General features: G+C 41.4%; 1 protein-coding gene across 3 annotated transcripts in view; it reads left to right on the forward strand.

Annotated features, from left to right (window-relative positions):
* Positions 1–18,955, forward strand: part of ITPR1 (inositol 1,4,5-trisphosphate receptor type 1) — a 324,688-nt gene that overhangs the window by 112,139 nt on the left and 193,594 nt on the right. For all 3 annotated transcript variants that reach the window (XM_032411831.1, XM_032411829.1, XM_032411830.1), the window contains exons 5-6: positions 6,205–6,320; positions 16,420–16,506. In XM_032411831.1, coding sequence (XP_032267722.1) covers positions 6,205–6,320; positions 16,420–16,506 — 203 coding nt within the window. The remainder of the gene's footprint in view (positions 1–6,204; positions 6,321–16,419; positions 16,507–18,955) is intronic.

Genomic DNA, 18,955 nt, shown 5'->3' on the forward strand with positions numbered 1-18,955 from the left:
GCAATAATGTTTTCTTTGTTTACATAACTCTTTCATAGCGTGTACTAGTCTTCTCTGCCTCTGAAAGCCTCAGTATGTTTCCATGTGGCAGGGGATGGAATCATCTGTCACTCCTGGTCCTCAGCACCATGCTCAGCCCCTGGAGCGCTTTGTCCTTGCTCCGGCTTGGGCAGTGATGTGCCCTGCACAGTGTCCTCCTGGGTTCCTGGGCAAATTGTCTTCCTTCTCCCTGGTACCCCTCTGCAGACACTCAGGCTTCACTTCTCTCTCTCTATCAAGTTCCACCCCTCCATCCTCTTTCCATCTTCATTTATTGCAACTTGGGAAGATGGAACTGAGTTTCGTAGGGGATGGATTTAGGTTTTACTGTTTTCTTTTGGGGGGAGGGAAAGGAGAGAGGAGGGGTCTTTTTTTCTGCCCTCCCTAGTCAAAGATGGGTAGCTCCGTTCTATTTGTAATGCTGACTTCTTCAACGTTTCTCCTCTTCAGCGTCCCTCCCCTCCCCTGCCCACACTCCTTAAATAACTCCTGTATTTCCAACCTGCTAGTTGATGGATGGCTTACTCAACATTTCAGCTTGGATGTTTCATAGGCATCTCAAACGAAGCATAGTTGAAATTACTGATTTCTACTTCTCTCCCCAAATCCACCCCTCCGCAGCCTTCCCTTTCTTAGTAGGCACCAACATCAGAAAGAAGGCTCCCTTAGGAGGTTCTTGGCTTAAAGTCCTTTGGTAGCTTCTCACTGCTTTTAGAATAAAAATTAGATGCCTCCCCAGGGTCTACACCACCCTGCATGACGCAGTGTCTGCTTGCTTCTCTGGCCACATCTCTTGTAACTCTCCCTGTTGCCCAGTACCTTCAGGCCATCTTTTCTATTTTTTTTTTAACCTTTTCAAAATTTCTTTTATTTAAGAGCCTTTGCACTTGCTAGTCATCTTGCCTGGAAGGCTTTGCCGCCAGGTACTTATCAAGGCAGCTCCCCCACACCCTTCGGCTCTCTGTCAGATGCCACTGTGCCAGGGGTGCCCATCCTGATGACCCTGGGTCAGATGCTGCTTCTCCACAGCAGCCCCACTGGGGCAGTATGTAATGCTTCCCTCCACATACTTTTGACTTGATGTCATTCAACTTGCATCTTTAGTTTTTTGCTGTCATTAAGAAACTTGCGAGTTGGGTGCAGTGTTGTATTTTCAGCACCCTGTACTGCACCCAGCACACAGTAGGCACGTTAGTAAATGGTAATTGTGTCCGTGAATAGATTCCTGGGGGCTTAGGACTGGAGGTGTCTTGAGAGGACATACCTGTAATGACTTGGGGAGCTGTAGAGATTACAGCACAATATAGTCACTAACTCAGCAGCTATCACTGCACTCCTTCTGTACTCCTAGGCCCTGGGTTACGAGTGCATGCCAAACTGACAAAAATCTCTGTGCTCAGGAGGCTTTCATTCTAGAGTTCAAAAATCTAGGGATGTAGGTGCAGGATGGTGTGGAGAGAGTGGGGTTTTGGCTGTTCTTCTGGCAGCCTTTATTATCTGACTTAGTCCCTAAGGTGGCTCCCACTGAGAGGGCTTCTTTTGCTTTCTCCCCCAGGGACCCTGTTGCAGAGGGCTCCATGAACACCTGTTGACTTCTTTCTGTTTTGTTTTTGTTTGTTTGTTTGGTTTTCCCAATGCGGGGCTTGAACCCATGACTCTGAGATCAAGACCTGAGCCATGATCAAGAGCCTGACACTTAACCAACTGAGCCACCCAAGTGCCCCTTGACTTCCTCTTCTCTTAACTGGGCACCACAAGTGCTCATTTTATAGTTAATGCATCCTCAAGTAGTTGACCCTTCTCCCTCCAACCAAGTTCTGGGATGCTGAAGGTCTCCCATGGCCTGTTCTGTTCGGGTTCCAGCCCACTGAGCCCTTCAGCATGTAACCCAACCCTCTGTTCGGCTAATTTCTTCTGTGTTAGCCCAGTATGGCATCTGCTAAAGCTTAGGAATATTCAGAAGTAATTTTTTGAAAGCTTAGTTTATTCTTCAAAGGCCTGAAATAACACTTGTCACATAAGGTATTCTTTGTGGCATTTCTTTGGGGTGAGATCAAACCACTGTGTGTGTGCGTGTGTGTACATGCATACATATATATATATACACACACACATACACGTACTCCCCTCTCTCAAATATGTATTATATATATTCTTCTGGATTTCCTGTATTTGTGTATTTCTATACTTGGCACAGTATTAGAATCCAATGGAACTTTAATTTTGCCCTGCTGTGCCATCCAAATAGCAAAGGGCAATGTGGAGCCACTGACTTGCAGAATTTTGGAAGGTTAGTTTAACATCACATTTGAATTGCTTAATTTAATTTTCTCTTTGAATCAGTTGCTAAGCAACCGGGAAGACAGGACAAAATCAGCAAGGCTAATTTGGTTCTGTTACTAGTTTGTTAGCATCTCTTATATTTACATAGCTGGTTGGTTGTAAATACGCTTAATCCAATGCAATGCTTTGTTTTGTCCAAGGAAAATAGTTGGTGTGGAAGTTATGGCAAGACTTTGGTTGGATTGATAGTACTTAAATTGACACTGTCATCCTAGATGAAGGGAAAGTCCCCTGAAGTTTTGAGCCTGTGTTGTGGCCCATTTATTTAAGTGGGGTGTTTGACTTGGCTGTCCCATGAACACTTGTAGAATGGTACTTTCCATTTCATGTTAATCCCTTGGCATTATGATTCCAGCCTGATTATTCCTAGAACCAACTTAAATTCTTTTGTTTGCCATTCATACCATTTAGCTATTATCATATGAAGTGTGTTAGAGGAAAAAAATAGACCGTTTTACTCTCATTATTGATGAAGTTTGAAATTGTTTACCTAATTTGGCCCATAAAGTAAGTTCTGTGTCAAATATTAATACTGATGGCATTCATGTTTTGAATGCCTTTTTTTTAAGTCATGTGATTATCAAGGAAGTCACCGTTGTCCAGCCCACCTCTGTCCACCACCAAAGCTAGGACCTAAGCTGACCAATAGTCTCATGGTTGTGTGTGCTTGTTCATGGGGTAAATGGGGGGGGGTTCACATATGTGAAACTGGTAGGAATACTGTCTCAGTGATGTCATTAAGTTGCCACTGAGACAGTAAATGACAGTGACCTCTGGCTTTCATAAGAAGTGGGGACAACAGCTCTATCTTTTAATAGGTTACCTGCAGTGTCCTTTGTTTTCTAATGATCTAGATGGCATCTTTCATATGCCCTAATGAGTACTTTGAGTAGGTGGATTATGTTCTTGATAAGGGTAGGCATCAGTGGTTTTATATTTAACTTATAACTGCTTTTGATTAGGTAGAAATATTTAGTGAAGAAGGAGATTACAGAAAGGGGGAAAGTACTTTTTATTTCTACAATTAAATGATCTTTTATTTTTTTTCCTGAACAGTGTCAAGGGATTGTGTAGTACTTTGTAAAAATTCAATGATCCCAACAGAAGAAACGGTGATCTGAATTAGAGCAAAGTCCTAGTGTCTACGTACTTGATAGCAAATGAATTTTTGTTGCTTTGAGAGAGTTATTTGGTGTAGACTATAACTAGGTATTTTCCTGTTTGAGGTCCTTTAAGAGAATCTGTTTCAGTGAACAGATGAGAATAAGTGTGTGGTTAATAGATTGAATGTCCTTAGAAGCTCGTTCTGAAATTTCAGAGTATACTTTTTCCAAACCTGGGTTTTCATTCCAGAGTTATTAATTTTACTCTATAAATACTTAACCTTTTTTTTTTTTTTTAAAGATTTTTAATTTATTTGACAGAGAGAGAGACACAGCGAGAAGAGGGAACACAAGCAGGGGGAGTGGGAGAGGGAAAAGCAGGCTTCCCATGGAGCAGGGAGCCCGATGTAGGGCTCGATCCCAGGACTCTGGGATCATGACCTGAGCCGGAGGTAGACGCTTAATGACTGAGCCACCCAAGCGCCCTATACTTAACCTTTTAAAAACCCAATTATGTCAAAATGTAAACTTCTCAGGGAATAAGTGTCAATTTTCGTGTTAGTTTTTTAGAGCAATTATTTCTAAACTTTTTTGGTAGCATGTCCCTATCAAAAATATTTGACAAGTATACATCTAAACTATGTCTATGTAAATATTTAAAAGTTCTATATATGTGTTACAGTACTAATATATTGTATACATTATAAAAACAAGCAAGAAAATAAACATTGATGAAAAGATGAAGATTAAACAGCGTAGTATCCTATCATGATTATCCTATTATGATTATCCTACTGTAAGGCACAGAGGTGCTGTAGGGTTAGGCTCATCATTAGAGACAGTGCTTTAAATGGTTTTATCAGGTTTATTATCTAGGTGATTTCAGATTTTCTTTTTTAGATCATCATTATTTTCCCTGTCTAGTGGCTCACAAGAGGAATGCAACAAGGGTTGATTGTGCCTTTTTCTTACATGCTCGGTTTGCATTACAATTATCTTGTGCTCGGTTTGCATTACAATTATCTTCGATGTTTGGATTTCTTTGCAGAAATACTTTGAAGCCACTTGTCTGTTGTGTGAGGGCCAGTTCTTTTTTTTTTTTTTTAATTTTATTATGTTATGTTAGTGACCATAATTACATCATTAGTTTTTGATGTAGTGGTCCATGATTCATTGTTTGTATATAACACCCAGTGCTCCATGCAGTACGTGCCCTCCTTAATACCCGTCACTGGGTTAACCCATCCCCCCACCCCCCTCCCCTCTAAAACCCTCAGTTTGTTTCTCAGAGTCCATAGTCTCTCATGGTTCATCTTCCCCTCCGATTTCCCCCCCTTCATTTTTCCCTTCCTACTATCTTCTTTTTTTTTTTAAACATATAATGTATTATTTGTTTCAGAGGTACAGGTCTGTGATTCATCACAGTGCTCACCATAGCACATACTCTCCCCAATGTCTATCACCCCGCCACCCCTCCAACCCCCCACCACTCCAACAACCCTCAGTTTGTTTCTTGAAATTAAGTATTCCTCATATCAGTGAGATCATATGATACTTGTCTTTCTCTGATTGACTTATTTCGCTTAGCATAATACCCTCCAGTTCCATCCACATCCTTGCAAATGGCAAGATTTCGGGTTTTTTTGGTTTTTTTTTTTTGATGGCTGCATAATGTTCCATTGTATATATATACCACATCTTCTTTATCCATTCATCTGTTAATGGACATCTTGGCTCTTTCCATAGTTTGGCTATTGTGGACATTGCTGCTATAAACACTGGGGTGCACGTGCCCCTTCGGATCACTACATTTGTATCTTTGGAGTAAATACCCAGTAGTGCAATAGCTGGGTCGTAGGGTAGCTCTATTTTCAACTTTTTGAGGAACCTCCATACTGTTTTCCAGAGTGGCTGCACCAGCTTGCATTCCCACCAACAGTGTAGGAGGGTTCCCCTTTCTCCGCACGTGAGGGCCAGTTCTACTACCTAAGACAATATATGAAGTCGTATGAGCCCAGGCATACCCACATGGAAACACATCATGATGCACCGACACTGAGGGACAAAGGCTTGTGCTGTTTCAGTGCAAGCCCCTGATAGTTTATTTCTGCTCCTGAGAATCATCTTGTATATGGTGCTCAAGAGACCACTGCCCTAAGAGGTCCCTGCCAAAAAGATTCTTTAGTATTTATTTATTTCTAAGTAGGTTCCAGCGTGGAGCCCAACATGGGGCATGAACTCACGACCCTGAGATCAAGACCTGAGCTGAAATCAAGAGTCAGACGCTTAACCCACTGAGCCACCCAGGCACCCCTTCTGTAGTTTTTTTTTTTTTTTTTTTTAATGTAGTTGGATGGAAGAGAGTTGTATTTACATATGAAAATGCTTGTGTTGTTGCATATTACTAGGGTGTCCATCCTTCTGTCTGCCCATCATGAAGGAAAGGAGATCACTATGGGGTAGCTTTAAGAGCCCTGGACTCCGAGTCCTAGATCCGCCCCTAACTGGCTGTGTGACAATGGCCATTGAATTGATTTACTTTCTGAAAGCCTCAGTTTCCTCACCTGGCACCTCACATTGTGGTGGTATAGATTAAAGGTCAGAGGAAAGGTTCCTAAAAGGGCCTTGTAACTTGTCATTTATACATACATAGAATGTTTTTTCATAGGTTGAATGCATATACTTCCTCAAAAATGATTTTTATTTGTTTCACTTCTAGATTGCCTCTTTAAGCTATGTCCCATGAATCGCTACTCTGCCCAGAAGCAGTTCTGGAAAGCTGCCAAGCCAGGGGCCAACAGCACAACAGATGCCGTATTGCTCAACAAACTGCACGTACGTATTTGCGAGGGACCTCTCCATGATGGGGGTCTTAGGAACGGCCACTTGGGTTGTGTCTGAGTGAAGTGGGTTAGCTTTGCAACCCTCCAGCTCTGGGCACAGACTTTCCTATGTCCTTTGATAAAGGGGTAAAAGGGAGCTGACCCTAAGAAGAGATGGGTTGGAGTCAACCTGGGATCCCTTGAGAGTTACTGTTTTCTTAGCCATTCCCTTTCTGGGGTGACTCTAGCTAGAGTACTGGTTATGAACACAAGCTCTGGAAGCAAATCCTGGCTGTATCACTCCCTCAGTACTGATCTTGGGAAAGTTAATTAGCTCTTTGGTGTCTTCATTACCTGCTTCTAAAATCAGAATGGTAATAATATCCACATCAAGAGATTGTTGTGAGAATTATGTGAAATGAAACATAAAAGGTACATGAGCAGTGCGTGCAACGTAATAAGTGCTTAATAAATTTTAGCACTGTATATATCTTGACTGTTAGTTGGCATATAAGCTTATTCCACTGCTGATGTGTTGTGTGACCATGAGCGAGTTTCGGAGCCTCTCTGAGCATATTTCTCCATCTGTAAAACAATGACATAGTTTTCTAGTGTCTCGTATCTAGATGACCTAATTCTTTGGTGAGGCTAATTTGTGTGGAACTACTTTGAGATGTTTAGAAGGACATGACATATATCCAATGTAGTAGTATTAAAATTGCAACCCATTCACTATGCCCCTTTCTTGCTTTATTTTTCTCAATGTCATTTATCATAATCTTTCTAATGTATTTTATCAGCTGGCTACCCCCACTTGTATGTAAACTATTTGAGGGCACAGATTTGTGTCAGGTTTGCACACTGCTGTCTCTCTCATGCCTATAACACACAGTAGGCACTCAAATATTTACTAATGGAATGAAAAACAAAGGTCTCTCTTGAGACTTAGTGGTAATAGTTAAAGACGTAGAGTATCTGTGAGCACCATGGAGCTTACCAGGTCATCTGTCACGCTGGCTCTCCTTGACTAATTTCTTTTCTTTTCTTTTTTTTTTTTTTTTTTTTTTTTGGCAAAGTCACAACCAGCTGCATTTGGTAAAAGGAAGGGTCATGTGGAGGGCCTTCTTGATCCCGTGCATACTATGTTGGATGGGGTTAGGTGCTCTAGGTCTGATGAAAAGACCTGGTTCCTAAACTCAGTGAGCTTGTCCAGGGTGAGAACACACAGGCGGTAACTCCCATTGCATTTTTTTTTTTTTATTTGTCAGAGAGAGAGCGAGCGAGCACAAGCAGGGGGAGCAGCAGAGGGAGAGGGAGTAGCAGACTTCCCGCTGAGCAGGGAGCCCGATGTGGGACTCGATCCCAGGACCCTGGGATCATGACCTGAGCCGAAGGCTGACGCTTAACGACTGAGCCACCCAGGCGTCCCCTCCCATTGCATTTAAAATGAAATCTAGACGTTATGCTTTGCTGGACCCTGCTTTCTCCTCTGAGCTCTCTGAACTGCACTCACTCTGCTCCAGTAGCTTTATTTCACTTCATTTTTTTGAGCGCCATAGTCTCTTAACAATTTTGCTACCTTTGTGCTTCCAGTTTGTCAACTTAGAACTTTCTTCTCCTGACTTTTCCTAGGTGAAGACCTTTGCCTCCTTCATATCTCTGTTTAAATGTTATCTCAGTGAGGTCTCACCTCACCTCCTTATCTCAGCGATGCCCTGCTGGCTTTCCTCCACTGCAACACAATTTTTCTCAGCACTGACGACAGTCTGCAATTATATGTAGTACTTCCCTTAATTATCCTCTTTCATTCATTAGAATGACAGCTCCCCACGATGAGAAGCAATGGCTGGCTTGTTCACCGCTGTGTCCCCAGCGCCTGTGATAGTATCTGGCCCATAGTAGGTGCTCAAGAAATATTTGTTGAATGAAGGAGCACAGTGCTAGGTAATTGGGATAAAACTGACAGCATTTGAACCCTCCGGGAGCTCAAGAGTTAATAAGGAATAAAGAAGTGGTGACAAGATAGTGTGGCAAGTACTATTACGGGGTGGACCTAAAAGCACCTAGGAGGCTGTGGGAACACCTAGATGGGGCACCCAAATCCATCTCTGTAAGTGTGGGCGATGTGGTAGTCAGGGAGGGCTTCCTGGAGGAAGAAGAAGTGACAAGCCTCATTCTGAGGCATCTGTGGGAGTCAGGGTAGGAGAAGAAGAGAGAACAGAAACAAATAGGTTGGTTTGAATACTTCAGGAATTGCATCATTATTTTCATGATTTTAGGGCAGACATTCTCAACCTCAACAGACTCCCTCTTAATAGAAAATACTATGTAACTATATGAACAGGAAATAACATTCATAAATAATACAACCTCTGAAGACACCAGATTTTTTTAAAATGAATTATAAAGGAGAAATAAAAGGAAAGTAATAAATCTTATGATCGTGTACTTTAGTTAATGCTTGGGCAGGATTACTCTAGGGGACTTAAGGAAGTAAATGTTCACTCCTGTTTGTATAAACTCTGAGGCAACCAAAGACTGTGACTCAGGTAGGTGTGTAGTACTGGCTGCTAAAAAGCATGTTTTTTGTAAGTAATTTTCCAAAATGGTCAGCAGATCTTGGTAGTGTTACAAATAATGCAAAGTACACTCTTCCTTTTATTAAATAGCCCTTGCATTTTGGGTAAATGTATTAATGGTAATTAAACCATGTAAAACTATGCTTTGTGTTGATATGTAAAGTGGAGTTAGGAGCTAGACCCAGAAATTGCAGACAGCCTTTTAACCCATGTAAATGACAACCAGACATACAACTGTACAGGATTAATAATGCTTTATCCTTATACAGGATGGTACCATGCATTTTGGGGCATCCAGCATCCTGAGTCCTGTGCACTGAATATCAGTAGCACCCCCCGCCTCCCCCAACTTTGTGATGACCCAGGGTCCTCCTTACGTCTGTGCTGGGACTATGGGAATCTAGCTGAATGGGTTGGGCAAGATTGTTTAATCTTGCACATCTCTCTCATTAGCTATTTAGTGCTTATGCCTGTGGGGTTATCTTGGAAGAAGTATGTCTTCTGTAGTTCGGACTTCTCTTTTTCTGATATGAAAATCATTCTGTTCAATCAGATCTTAAGAGTGCATCTCAAAAACCTTCCTTTTCCTATGCTTTTTACAGCAGGAGTTGTAAAATCAGATTCGTCTTGACTATGCAGGAAGCCAACTGGAATAAAAGGAACTTGGTGGGCCTGGTTGCTAAGTGGAGTGTGCATGTCTGTGGGTCCAGAGGGGGCCGTTCTGTCCCCTTGCTGTTGCTGCGTGGGAACCTGGGCCCAGAGCTGCTGCCACATCTTCTACTTTTTTCAAGAGAAGCTAAAAGTTCATGCTTTATATCTAATATCTCAATTTAAAAAAAAAAAATGTTGGCAACTAATTCAATTGAAGTTTAAAGCATCCATTCAGTACAATAATGTCTCAAGCTGGATGGGGTTCTTTAGCCACCTGTTTGCAACCTGTGATGAAGTGTCAATGCAAATTGCTTTCAGTGCTCCTTCCCATGAATGAACTGTGCAAAAAACTGCACAGTTGAAAAAATGCAATCTTGAAGGTGATCAAGAACTCTGAACTCCTTATTTAAAAAAAAAAGAAAGAAAATGAAATAGCTCTTTCATGCTGTTGGTTCTTTAAAACATTTTTTACAAAGGAAACTAGTACTTTCCCCTGATTTAGGAGTACTGATGTGACTTGGATGTTGACTTTGTGCATTTCCTACTTTCCTGCTTCTTTGGACCTTTTTTTCCCCCTCTAGTGTCCAGAAGTCATGTACGTGTTTTAGTGCAGTCATTAAAATGTATTTTGGCCAGCTGCTTGCTTTTGGGGGTTGATGGCAAGTCTCCAGTGGGTTTTCATTTTTATTTTTGTCAACAACTGTGCAGCACCCCAATCAAAGGTCAGATTATTTTAAATTAATGCCATTTAAGGAATTAGTTGTCTAGACCACTTGACTTCCTTTTGACTAGGATAAGCAACATGTAAACAGCATTCTGAGGGAGAATGACATCTAGTGGCTGGTTACTGCGTGTTCATTCCCTCTGCAGGACTAAGTGGATTCTAACTCTTCTGGTCATGACTTCTCAAAAGTCTTTTGGCAAAATGAGCTTTCTCCCACCCACAAATCACATAATGTGTTCAAAGGCCTTGACTACTGTTTGCTGACAGCATTTTGACCTGCATTGTTTTGGTTCTGAGAAACGGTCAATTACATTAAGTCATAGTCTTGACAAGCTAGGAAAAGCCAGAGGAATAGCAAGTCTCTTGTCTCCCGAAGCCTGGGTCCTATATTGCTTGTTTTCAGAAACCTTAATTCCATATCGTATTACACAGTGTAGAGTTTGTTGACCTGAAATAACCTTTCCCCACTGTTCCAGTGACCTTTCTGTAGTAACTGAATAATGGTTTCTCTGTTTTTCTGAAATAAAGTAACAGGTGGCTATGATAAGATTGACCTTGATGTTGCTTAGGGAGCATGGTAATATCCATGGTGAACCATGGTGATAGAGACCGTAGCATTAAGTGTTATTTCTTCCTTAGAAATTCAAAACAGGGCACCTGGGTGGCTCATTCGTTAAGCGTGTGCCTTCGGCTCAGGTCATGGTCCCAGGGTCCTGGAATCGAGCCCCACATCGGGCTCCCTGTTCGGCGGGAAGCCTGCTTCTCCCTCTCCCACTCCCCCTGCTTGTGTTCCCTCTCTCGCTATGTCTCTCTCTGTCAAATAAATAAATAAAATCTTAAAAAAAAAAAAAAAAAGAAAAAACAGTCCTCAACCCAGTGTGTAAGGGAAAAGAGCAAAAGGTATTTAAATTATTAGGTTTTAAGTTTTGAAAACATAACACATTTAAGGTGACTTTTGAAAAAATCAAGGCTATTTGTCACAGAGATATGATGAGGTTTTTGAAGAAATAACACACATGAGTATGATAGAAAAATAATTGCAAAATATACATGAGTAAAAAAAGGAAAAAAAATACAGTCCCTAAATCTTACTCCTCAAATATGATCTTGGTTTATATTTGGTGTGTTCCCCCCCCCATTATATTCCTGTGTTTCTACATTTTGAAGTATCAATGGAAACGTACTGCTGTCTTCTCTTTCTTTAACTCACTTTTTTTCACTTAATATGTAATGAATAAATAAGAATCTTTTATTTTCATTTTATTGGCCACATGGTTCTTCCACGTATGCCAGCACTGTAATTTTACATAGCCAATCCTTGTGGGGTGGGTGGTATTCGGAATCCTGACAGTTTTTACAGTGCTGAAACTAGCTGTTATGGACTTGTTTGTGTGCAAGATTATCTTTTTAGGAGAAATTTCTGGAAATGAAATTGCTAAATCAAAGTTGCGCCTGTTGAAAATCTCTGAGAGACATGGCCAGAAAATCCTTCAGAAAGATTTGTCAGTTCACCGCCTTACAGCATGGGCCATTCCTTAGAATATACTTGAGGGGTTCAACAGACCAAGTCACATTCTGTTCAAGGGTGAAGCAACCCCCATCAGTGGGCCCAGGTGTAGTTAGTACCTCACTACCTTTTTACCAATCTGTGCCTCACCTCTTGAACCCAAAAATCATGAAGAATGGTTTTAAGACTGGAATTTGGCTTTGTGGCGGAAGTTATCTAAGGACTGATGGGCGAACTCAAGTGAACACATTTGGTATTTATGTATTTAGTAAAAAGTAAAATGAATTGGAGAGTTTTCTCTTTAAAAAAGTGCGATTATACTTACAGAAAAAGTGAATTCTTCAAATGGTCTATAAGGTCAATGCATGGAATGTTCATTCAGTAGTTATGTAAGCTTGGTTATCATTAAACCTTTCAACAGTATTACAGATGTGACAGTATTTTAAGAGAGGTTCTTAGGTATTTATTCTCTAATATTTTCTAATTTTACCTTTTATATCTTTTTAGACAAATACTCTTTAGTAGAGCTGGTGGTACTTAATTAGTTTTTAATACGGAATATATGCCTTCTTGATGACTGACTTGATGTTTCTGTGTAGACATGTCAGCAGACACTGAGTTGCCCCTTTTGTACTTCATCTAAGCGTAGGAACTTAATATTTTAGATGAGTGCTTCTTAAAGTGAGGCCACTGGAAATTGGGAGTAAGAGGAATGTCCATGAGAATTTTCTCTCTTAAACAGTAACCTTTATGTCGTTTAAACCCAAGAAACACAGCTTTGTGATTTACTAAAGATGAGTCCTTTCAGTATGAGGTTTTGAGTAGAGGAAAAAAACTATATTTGTTGGAAAACGTTGTGTCTTATTTTATTGAACGTATTGATTTTTCCCACTGGGACAATTTTTTCTTTCTTCAGTTGTTCTGTCCGTATTAGCAGAGACAACTACTTAGCGGCAAGAACAAATGCCTCTTTAAGAAGTCTAAACCCTCCTTCCAAGTAGATTCAGTCCAGTGCTGTGTTTGGGAGACTACCTGTAGAACCTGTGCAGTGCTCTGGAGATCTCTGGAGGGGTGCAGCACAGGCATGAAACTAGGAAGAACAGAAGGTGGGAAGAAATGTAGGGAGGGTGTGGATGGAGGGGAAGAGAGACCTAGGAACGGTGCTGAGGGCAGTTCGGATGCCTAGGATTGGCATGTTGTCTGTGCTGGTATTATTTCTGGATGTGTCTTGAACCCAGGGGTTTTTATCCTTGGGTAACTGAGAGAAGCAGACTGGTAACTAATTCCGGGAGAGAGACGGGAGGAAAGTCTCTGAATAGACCATTGTTTTACAGGGTTGAGACAGATGTGAGAAACTTACAGTGATCTGCACTAACATAGGCAGATCATTCCCTCTTGTAATGTGGTTTCTTTTTGGTTTAGGATTGCTTTCTGCAGCTTATTATTTTTTTTTTTTTGAGATCTTTTTTTAAATTAACATATAATGTATTATTTGTTTCAGGGGTACAGGTCTGTGATTCATCAGTCTTACACAATTCACAGCGCTCACCCTAGCACATACCCTCCCTAATGTCCATCACCTAGACACCCCAACCCCCCCACCCCCCTCCACTCCAGCTTGTTTCCTGAGATTAAGAGTCTCTTATGGTATATCTCCCTCTCTGGTCTCATCTTTTTCATTTTTCCCTCCCTTCCCCTGTGATCCTCTGCCTTGTTTGTCAAATTCCACATATCAGTGAGATCATACGATAATTGTCTTTCTCTGTTTGACTTAGTTCACTTAGCATAATACCCTCTAGTTCCATCCACGTCGTTGCAAATGGCAAGTTTTCAAATTTTTGATGGCTGCATAATATTCCATTGTATATATGTTCCACATCTTCTTTATCCATTCATCTGTTGGTGGACATCTAGGCTCTTTCCATAGTTTGGCTATTGTGGACATTGCTGCTATAAACATTGGGGTTCTGCAGCTTATTTTTGTCAAAAGATGTACCTTCCTAAAAATACTTACACTGAAGGTAGAGATGGAGCATATGCTGGATTAAAGGAAATGGAAAGATTCCTCCCCCACCCAACTTAGTCCACCAGTTGAAATTCTCATCCTCAGAGCGTTAGAACATTTCTTAATTTTAGAAATGTATGTGTAATAATGTTAGAATTTATTGAATGCCTGTTATGTATCAGGCACGCATTTTCTCTGATCTCCCTTGCATTGTCCCCATTTTGTGATCGAGAATATTGAGTGGGGCTTGGGGAAATTAAGTAACCTGGCCAAGATGGTAGAGCTGGTGTGTGGTGGAGCCAGGCCCAAACCCAGGAGGTCCTGTGAAAATGCAGACTGTTCTTGGGAAAGAGGCCTGTTAGCCCATTGGCATCTGGGGGGCATCTGGCCTCAAAGAGAGGGAAACTCCGGGAAGAGAACAGTGGAAGCTATTCTGAAATGCACGGCTGGTCACCAGGGTTTTATTATCCATCAGATTAGATATGGAATTTCTTCCCTGCTAATTTACTTCTGTTTGACCCAGTCTAGGTTTGGGGGACAGGGCTTGGAACAACAGTTTCTTTATTGCCTAGGACAAAGCTGATTCCCCTTCAGCTTTGTTATAATATGATAACAATACTTTCTGAGGTGTACAAGTAAATGAATAAAAATGCCTGTTCCAGTTGATGGCCCTGGCAGACTATTCTGGAACCCTCTCTTCAGTTTTACCAGGTTCCCGAGCATGCCAAATTTGGACTAGTAATGTCTCCTGGCCCTATTTGTACCTATAGATTTGCAGTTAACCCAAAAGTGGGTTTGAGGATTATCTCTGCTACTTAATAGATGTGTGCTTTTTTAAAAAATATCCAACATCATTATATTTTATTTATTTATTTTTTAATTGAAGCATAGTTGGCACACAATGTTATGTTTCAGGTGTAAAACATAGTGACTTGACACGTTTATGGGTTACGCTCTGCTCACAAGTGTAGCTACCATCTGTCACCATACAACACTATTACAGTATCATTGACTGTATTCCCTATCCTGTGCCTTTCATCCCCATGACTTATTTATTCCATAACTGGAGCCCTGTACCTCCCACTCCTCTTCACCCATTTTGCGCATCTCCTACCCCCTCCCTTCTAGCACCTGCCGGTTTGTTGTCATTATATATTGGTCTGTTTCTGCTTTTTTGTTTGTTCATTTCTTTTTTTAAATGTGGGGCTTGAACTCACGACCCTGAGATCGTGACCTGAGCTGAAATCAAGAGTTTGGATGCATAGCTAACGGAATCACCCAGACGCCCCTTGTTTGTTGATTTGCTTTGTTTTTTAGGTTCCACATGTAAGTGAAATCATGAGGTATTTGTCTTTGTCTGACTCATTTCACTTAGCATAATACCCTCTAGGTTCATCCATGTTGTCACAAATGGCAAGATTTCATTCTTTTTAATGGCTAAGTAATACTCCATTGTGTGTGTGTGTGTGTGTGTGTGTGTGTGTGTGTGTGTGTGTGTGTACACATACCACAGTACAGATATGTGATTTTTAAAATAAGACATTATTTTTGTAAAGATTTTATTTATTTATTTGACACAGAGAGAGAGAACAAGCTGGGGGAGCGGGAGAGGGAGAAGGAGAAGCAAACTCCCTACTGAGCAGGGAGCCCAACGCAGGGGACTCTGGGATCATGACCTGAGCCAAAGGCAGACACTTAACCAACTAAGCCACCCAGGTGCCTCAAAATAAGACATTATTAAGCAAAATTTCAAATGTACACAGAAGTAAATAGTATAACAAACCCCTTGTGTACCCACTATCCAACTAATTGCAATGTCAAATAAACCTTTTAATCTGTTTTTTTTTCTTAAAATGGTGATAATGGGGGCACCTGGGTGGCTCAGTCATTAAGCGTCTGCCTTTGGCTCAGGTCATGATCCCAGGGTCCTGGGATTGAGCCCTGCATCGGGCTCCCTGCTTGGCAGGAAGCCTGTTTCTCCCTCTCCCACTCCCCCTGCTTGTGTTCCCTCTCTCGCTATGTCTCTCTCTGTTAAATAACTAAATAAAAAATCTTAAAAAAAATGGTGATAATGATCTTCTCCTCAGGGAACTACTATAAAAATTAAATAAATTACCGTAGTGTCTAGCAATAATAACCAGCATTCCATAAATACTGCAGTGACCAGGCGCTGTGATACATGAGAATGTAGGCACTATTTTTATCCTCCTATTACAAAAGTAGAAACTGAGGCTCATGAATGTTCCAGGATGCAGAACCAGAAATCACTTGAAACCAGCATTTAAATTCAATTTTATTTTACTCCAACTTAAAAGAGGACTTTTACAAATCATAAAAGGCTATGCAAATTCTCTCCCACCCCTACCCTATTTTCTTCAAAAATACACAAGTTTTTGACGTCGTCTTAACCTAAGCAGATGTCCATGAATGCCTGAAAGAAAAAAAAATACATTTAAAAAAAGCCAAGAAGGCCAACAAAAACAAGGGCAGAGTGGGATGGCTTCCTGAACCCCTTGCTCATTTTGCTTAGGTATTTGCTTATTTCTGTGGCTCTTGTATGAACTGGTGACATTGGTTTTGCATCACTGTGGAGAAATATAAGCCATTGCTTCCTCTCTGTGACCAGTATTTCTTCTTCATGTACAGCATGCTGCAGACTTGGAAAAGAAGCAGAATGAGACAGAAAACAGGAAATTGCTGGGGACCGTAATCCAGTATGGCAACGTGATCCAGGTAGGTCATGGCCGCTCTTCTCTTCTGGAGCTGGAGCGTTACAAAGAATAAAACTAAAAAATAAACACATGAGATTGGGTTTGGACAGCTTTCCAGCAGGACTCCCATGGAGACAGCCAGTCTGGTGCAAAACGTCTAGCATTTCTTCTTATATGGGTTGGATTCTTGGGCTTTTGAGTTGGCCCGCTCTCAGCACGAGAAGCCATTACTCTGCCCTGTAGTTGGTAATGTAAGTTCTGTGCAGATATTTTAAGTGAGAAGTTCCCTATCTGGAAATGAGCCTGGCTGCTGCACTTTTGTTTCACTTGCTTTCCTTGAAAGTTCTATTTGGTAAAAATTGGCTTCCCTGTAACTTTTATCTGTTGGTTCAACAGCTGGTCACAGGGGCAGTAAGAGCAATTCAGTACCTCCAGGTAGAATATTTGATGATGGGTCTCATGTCTTGTCTCACGGGTTGTGAGGTTTACTTGTTGATCCCTTGTGGCTTTAAAGTTGGCATGGGGATAAAACACACTTTAGGAAATAGCTACTGCGGGGTTTGCTAAGAAAAATCTACCTGGGTCTATCCTTGCAGAAAATAGTGTGTGAGAAGGTCCAGTGCCAAATGTAGCCTTTTTCTTTTTTCTTTTCTTTTTTTTTTTTTAAGATTTTATTTATATATTTATTTTAGAGAGCTAGTGCCTGCACAAATGGGGGTGGGTGTAGGGGGGAGGAGCAGAGGGGGAAGGACCGGAGGGGAAAGAATCTCAAGCAGACTCCCCACTGAGTACAGAACCCAACCAGAGGTTCCGACTGGTGACCCTGAGATTGTGACCTGAGCCAAAACCAAATCCAAGGCTTTACTGGCTGAGCCACCCAGGTACCCCTGTAGCCCCTTTCTGTGTATCTAGTTGCTGGATCATTTTGATACAGACACAGAGGGTAATAGTGACCAACTTTTGAAGACCTGACCCATCTGGTTATCTTGCTTCATCATTTCCCTTTCTGAAAGATAGCACTTGCCATTTCAACTTGACTGGTTCCAAAGGAATTCCTTCCCATTGTTATTTGTGTTAGATAGAGAGCAGTGATAATCTAGATCATGGAAAAAGTAGAATTGCCACACTGGTAATAGCAACCCTTTATGTTTAAATGGGTTATTATGATTTGGCCTTTTGGAATAGTAAAGTAGCTTTCAAATCTGTTTGAAGATAGGTCCTTCCAGTCCCACTCCAAATTCCTTTCAAGTTCTGTCCAACTGAAAAAAGACACAAGGGGCCAGGTGGGCCCAGAGTTCAGTATGAGCTTTATTACTGGGCCAGAGCAGTGCCTTCGAACTCAGGACTCCCTCGTGTGGTTAGATCAGAGAGCATGGCTTGGACTGAGGACGGAAGGTAGGTACAGGGGCTAAGACTGTAAACCCTAGAGTGTATTCCAATTCAGATTTTGTGACTTAATGACTCTGAGATTTTGGGCAAGAAATGTTCCCAGGCCTCAGTTTGCTCACTAGCAAAATGGGAATAATAATGATATTTGTTTCCTAGAATGATTGAGGGGTACCTGTCCCAGAGTAAGCTCTGAATACATTTTAGCTGATATTATTACTTCTTCGAAGCCTGGATCTTGGGATCCATCTCTAGGTAATGTCAGTTTATAAACCAATTCAGTTCAGCACTTGGACGGGTATGTGGAGGATCGGGGGCCACTCACCAGGATAACAATGAAGACTTAAGAGGGCATTGCCTTCCCCTTGTGTATAATGGCCTAGGGATGCCAGGGACTCACAAGTCAGACTCATGACCCTAACAACATTGATAGAAGAGTGTGGACCTCCTAGGAATGTTCTAGAAAGTGTATCTATTAACATGTGTAAAAGGGATATTGGCAGTTGGCAATGAAGTTCCATGCTGGTCTTAATATTTCTCCAGGATTTGAGCAATCTATAATCTACCCTTCCATCTTCTCTTATAGCCTGTTAATTTGGGAAGCATTAATCAATGCTTCCTGCTATAGACCTACTATGAGACAGGTTGTTTCCCATTTAGTTGTTTGGTTCTCCCAAGAATCAAGAATAAAGTGCTTAGCACTTGAAGGTGGAAATTTATAGTAGCCATGTTATTCCACATAAAATGACTACCCCTTATAGGGTCATCTCTTCAACTATTTCTTGTGCTCAGAAGTGCCTTTCCTTAGCTCCATGTTAGGGTCAGGGATATTCAGACTGCAGTTCCTCAGCTCCTTTACATGGGATTAGGCTCCTACCTGTTAACAGATGGCAGAGTGCTGTTCCTTGCTGACCGTGTGCTTGACAGGAACAGCATCCATCTTGCCCATGGCCATGTTGGGGGGATAAAATAAAATATTTCTTCTTCCCTCTACTTCTCCCTTTGCTCTTTCTTATTTTCTAATTATTCCCTGCCTCAGGCACTTCGATGACTCTCTAACTTCACAGTTAGCTCAGGGGTGGAAG

This window comes from Phoca vitulina, unplaced genomic scaffold (assembly GCF_004348235.1).
Source record: "Phoca vitulina isolate PV1807 unplaced genomic scaffold, GSC_HSeal_1.0 scaffold13, whole genome shotgun sequence".
NCBI lineage: Eukaryota > Metazoa > Chordata > Mammalia > Carnivora > Phocidae > Phoca > Phoca vitulina.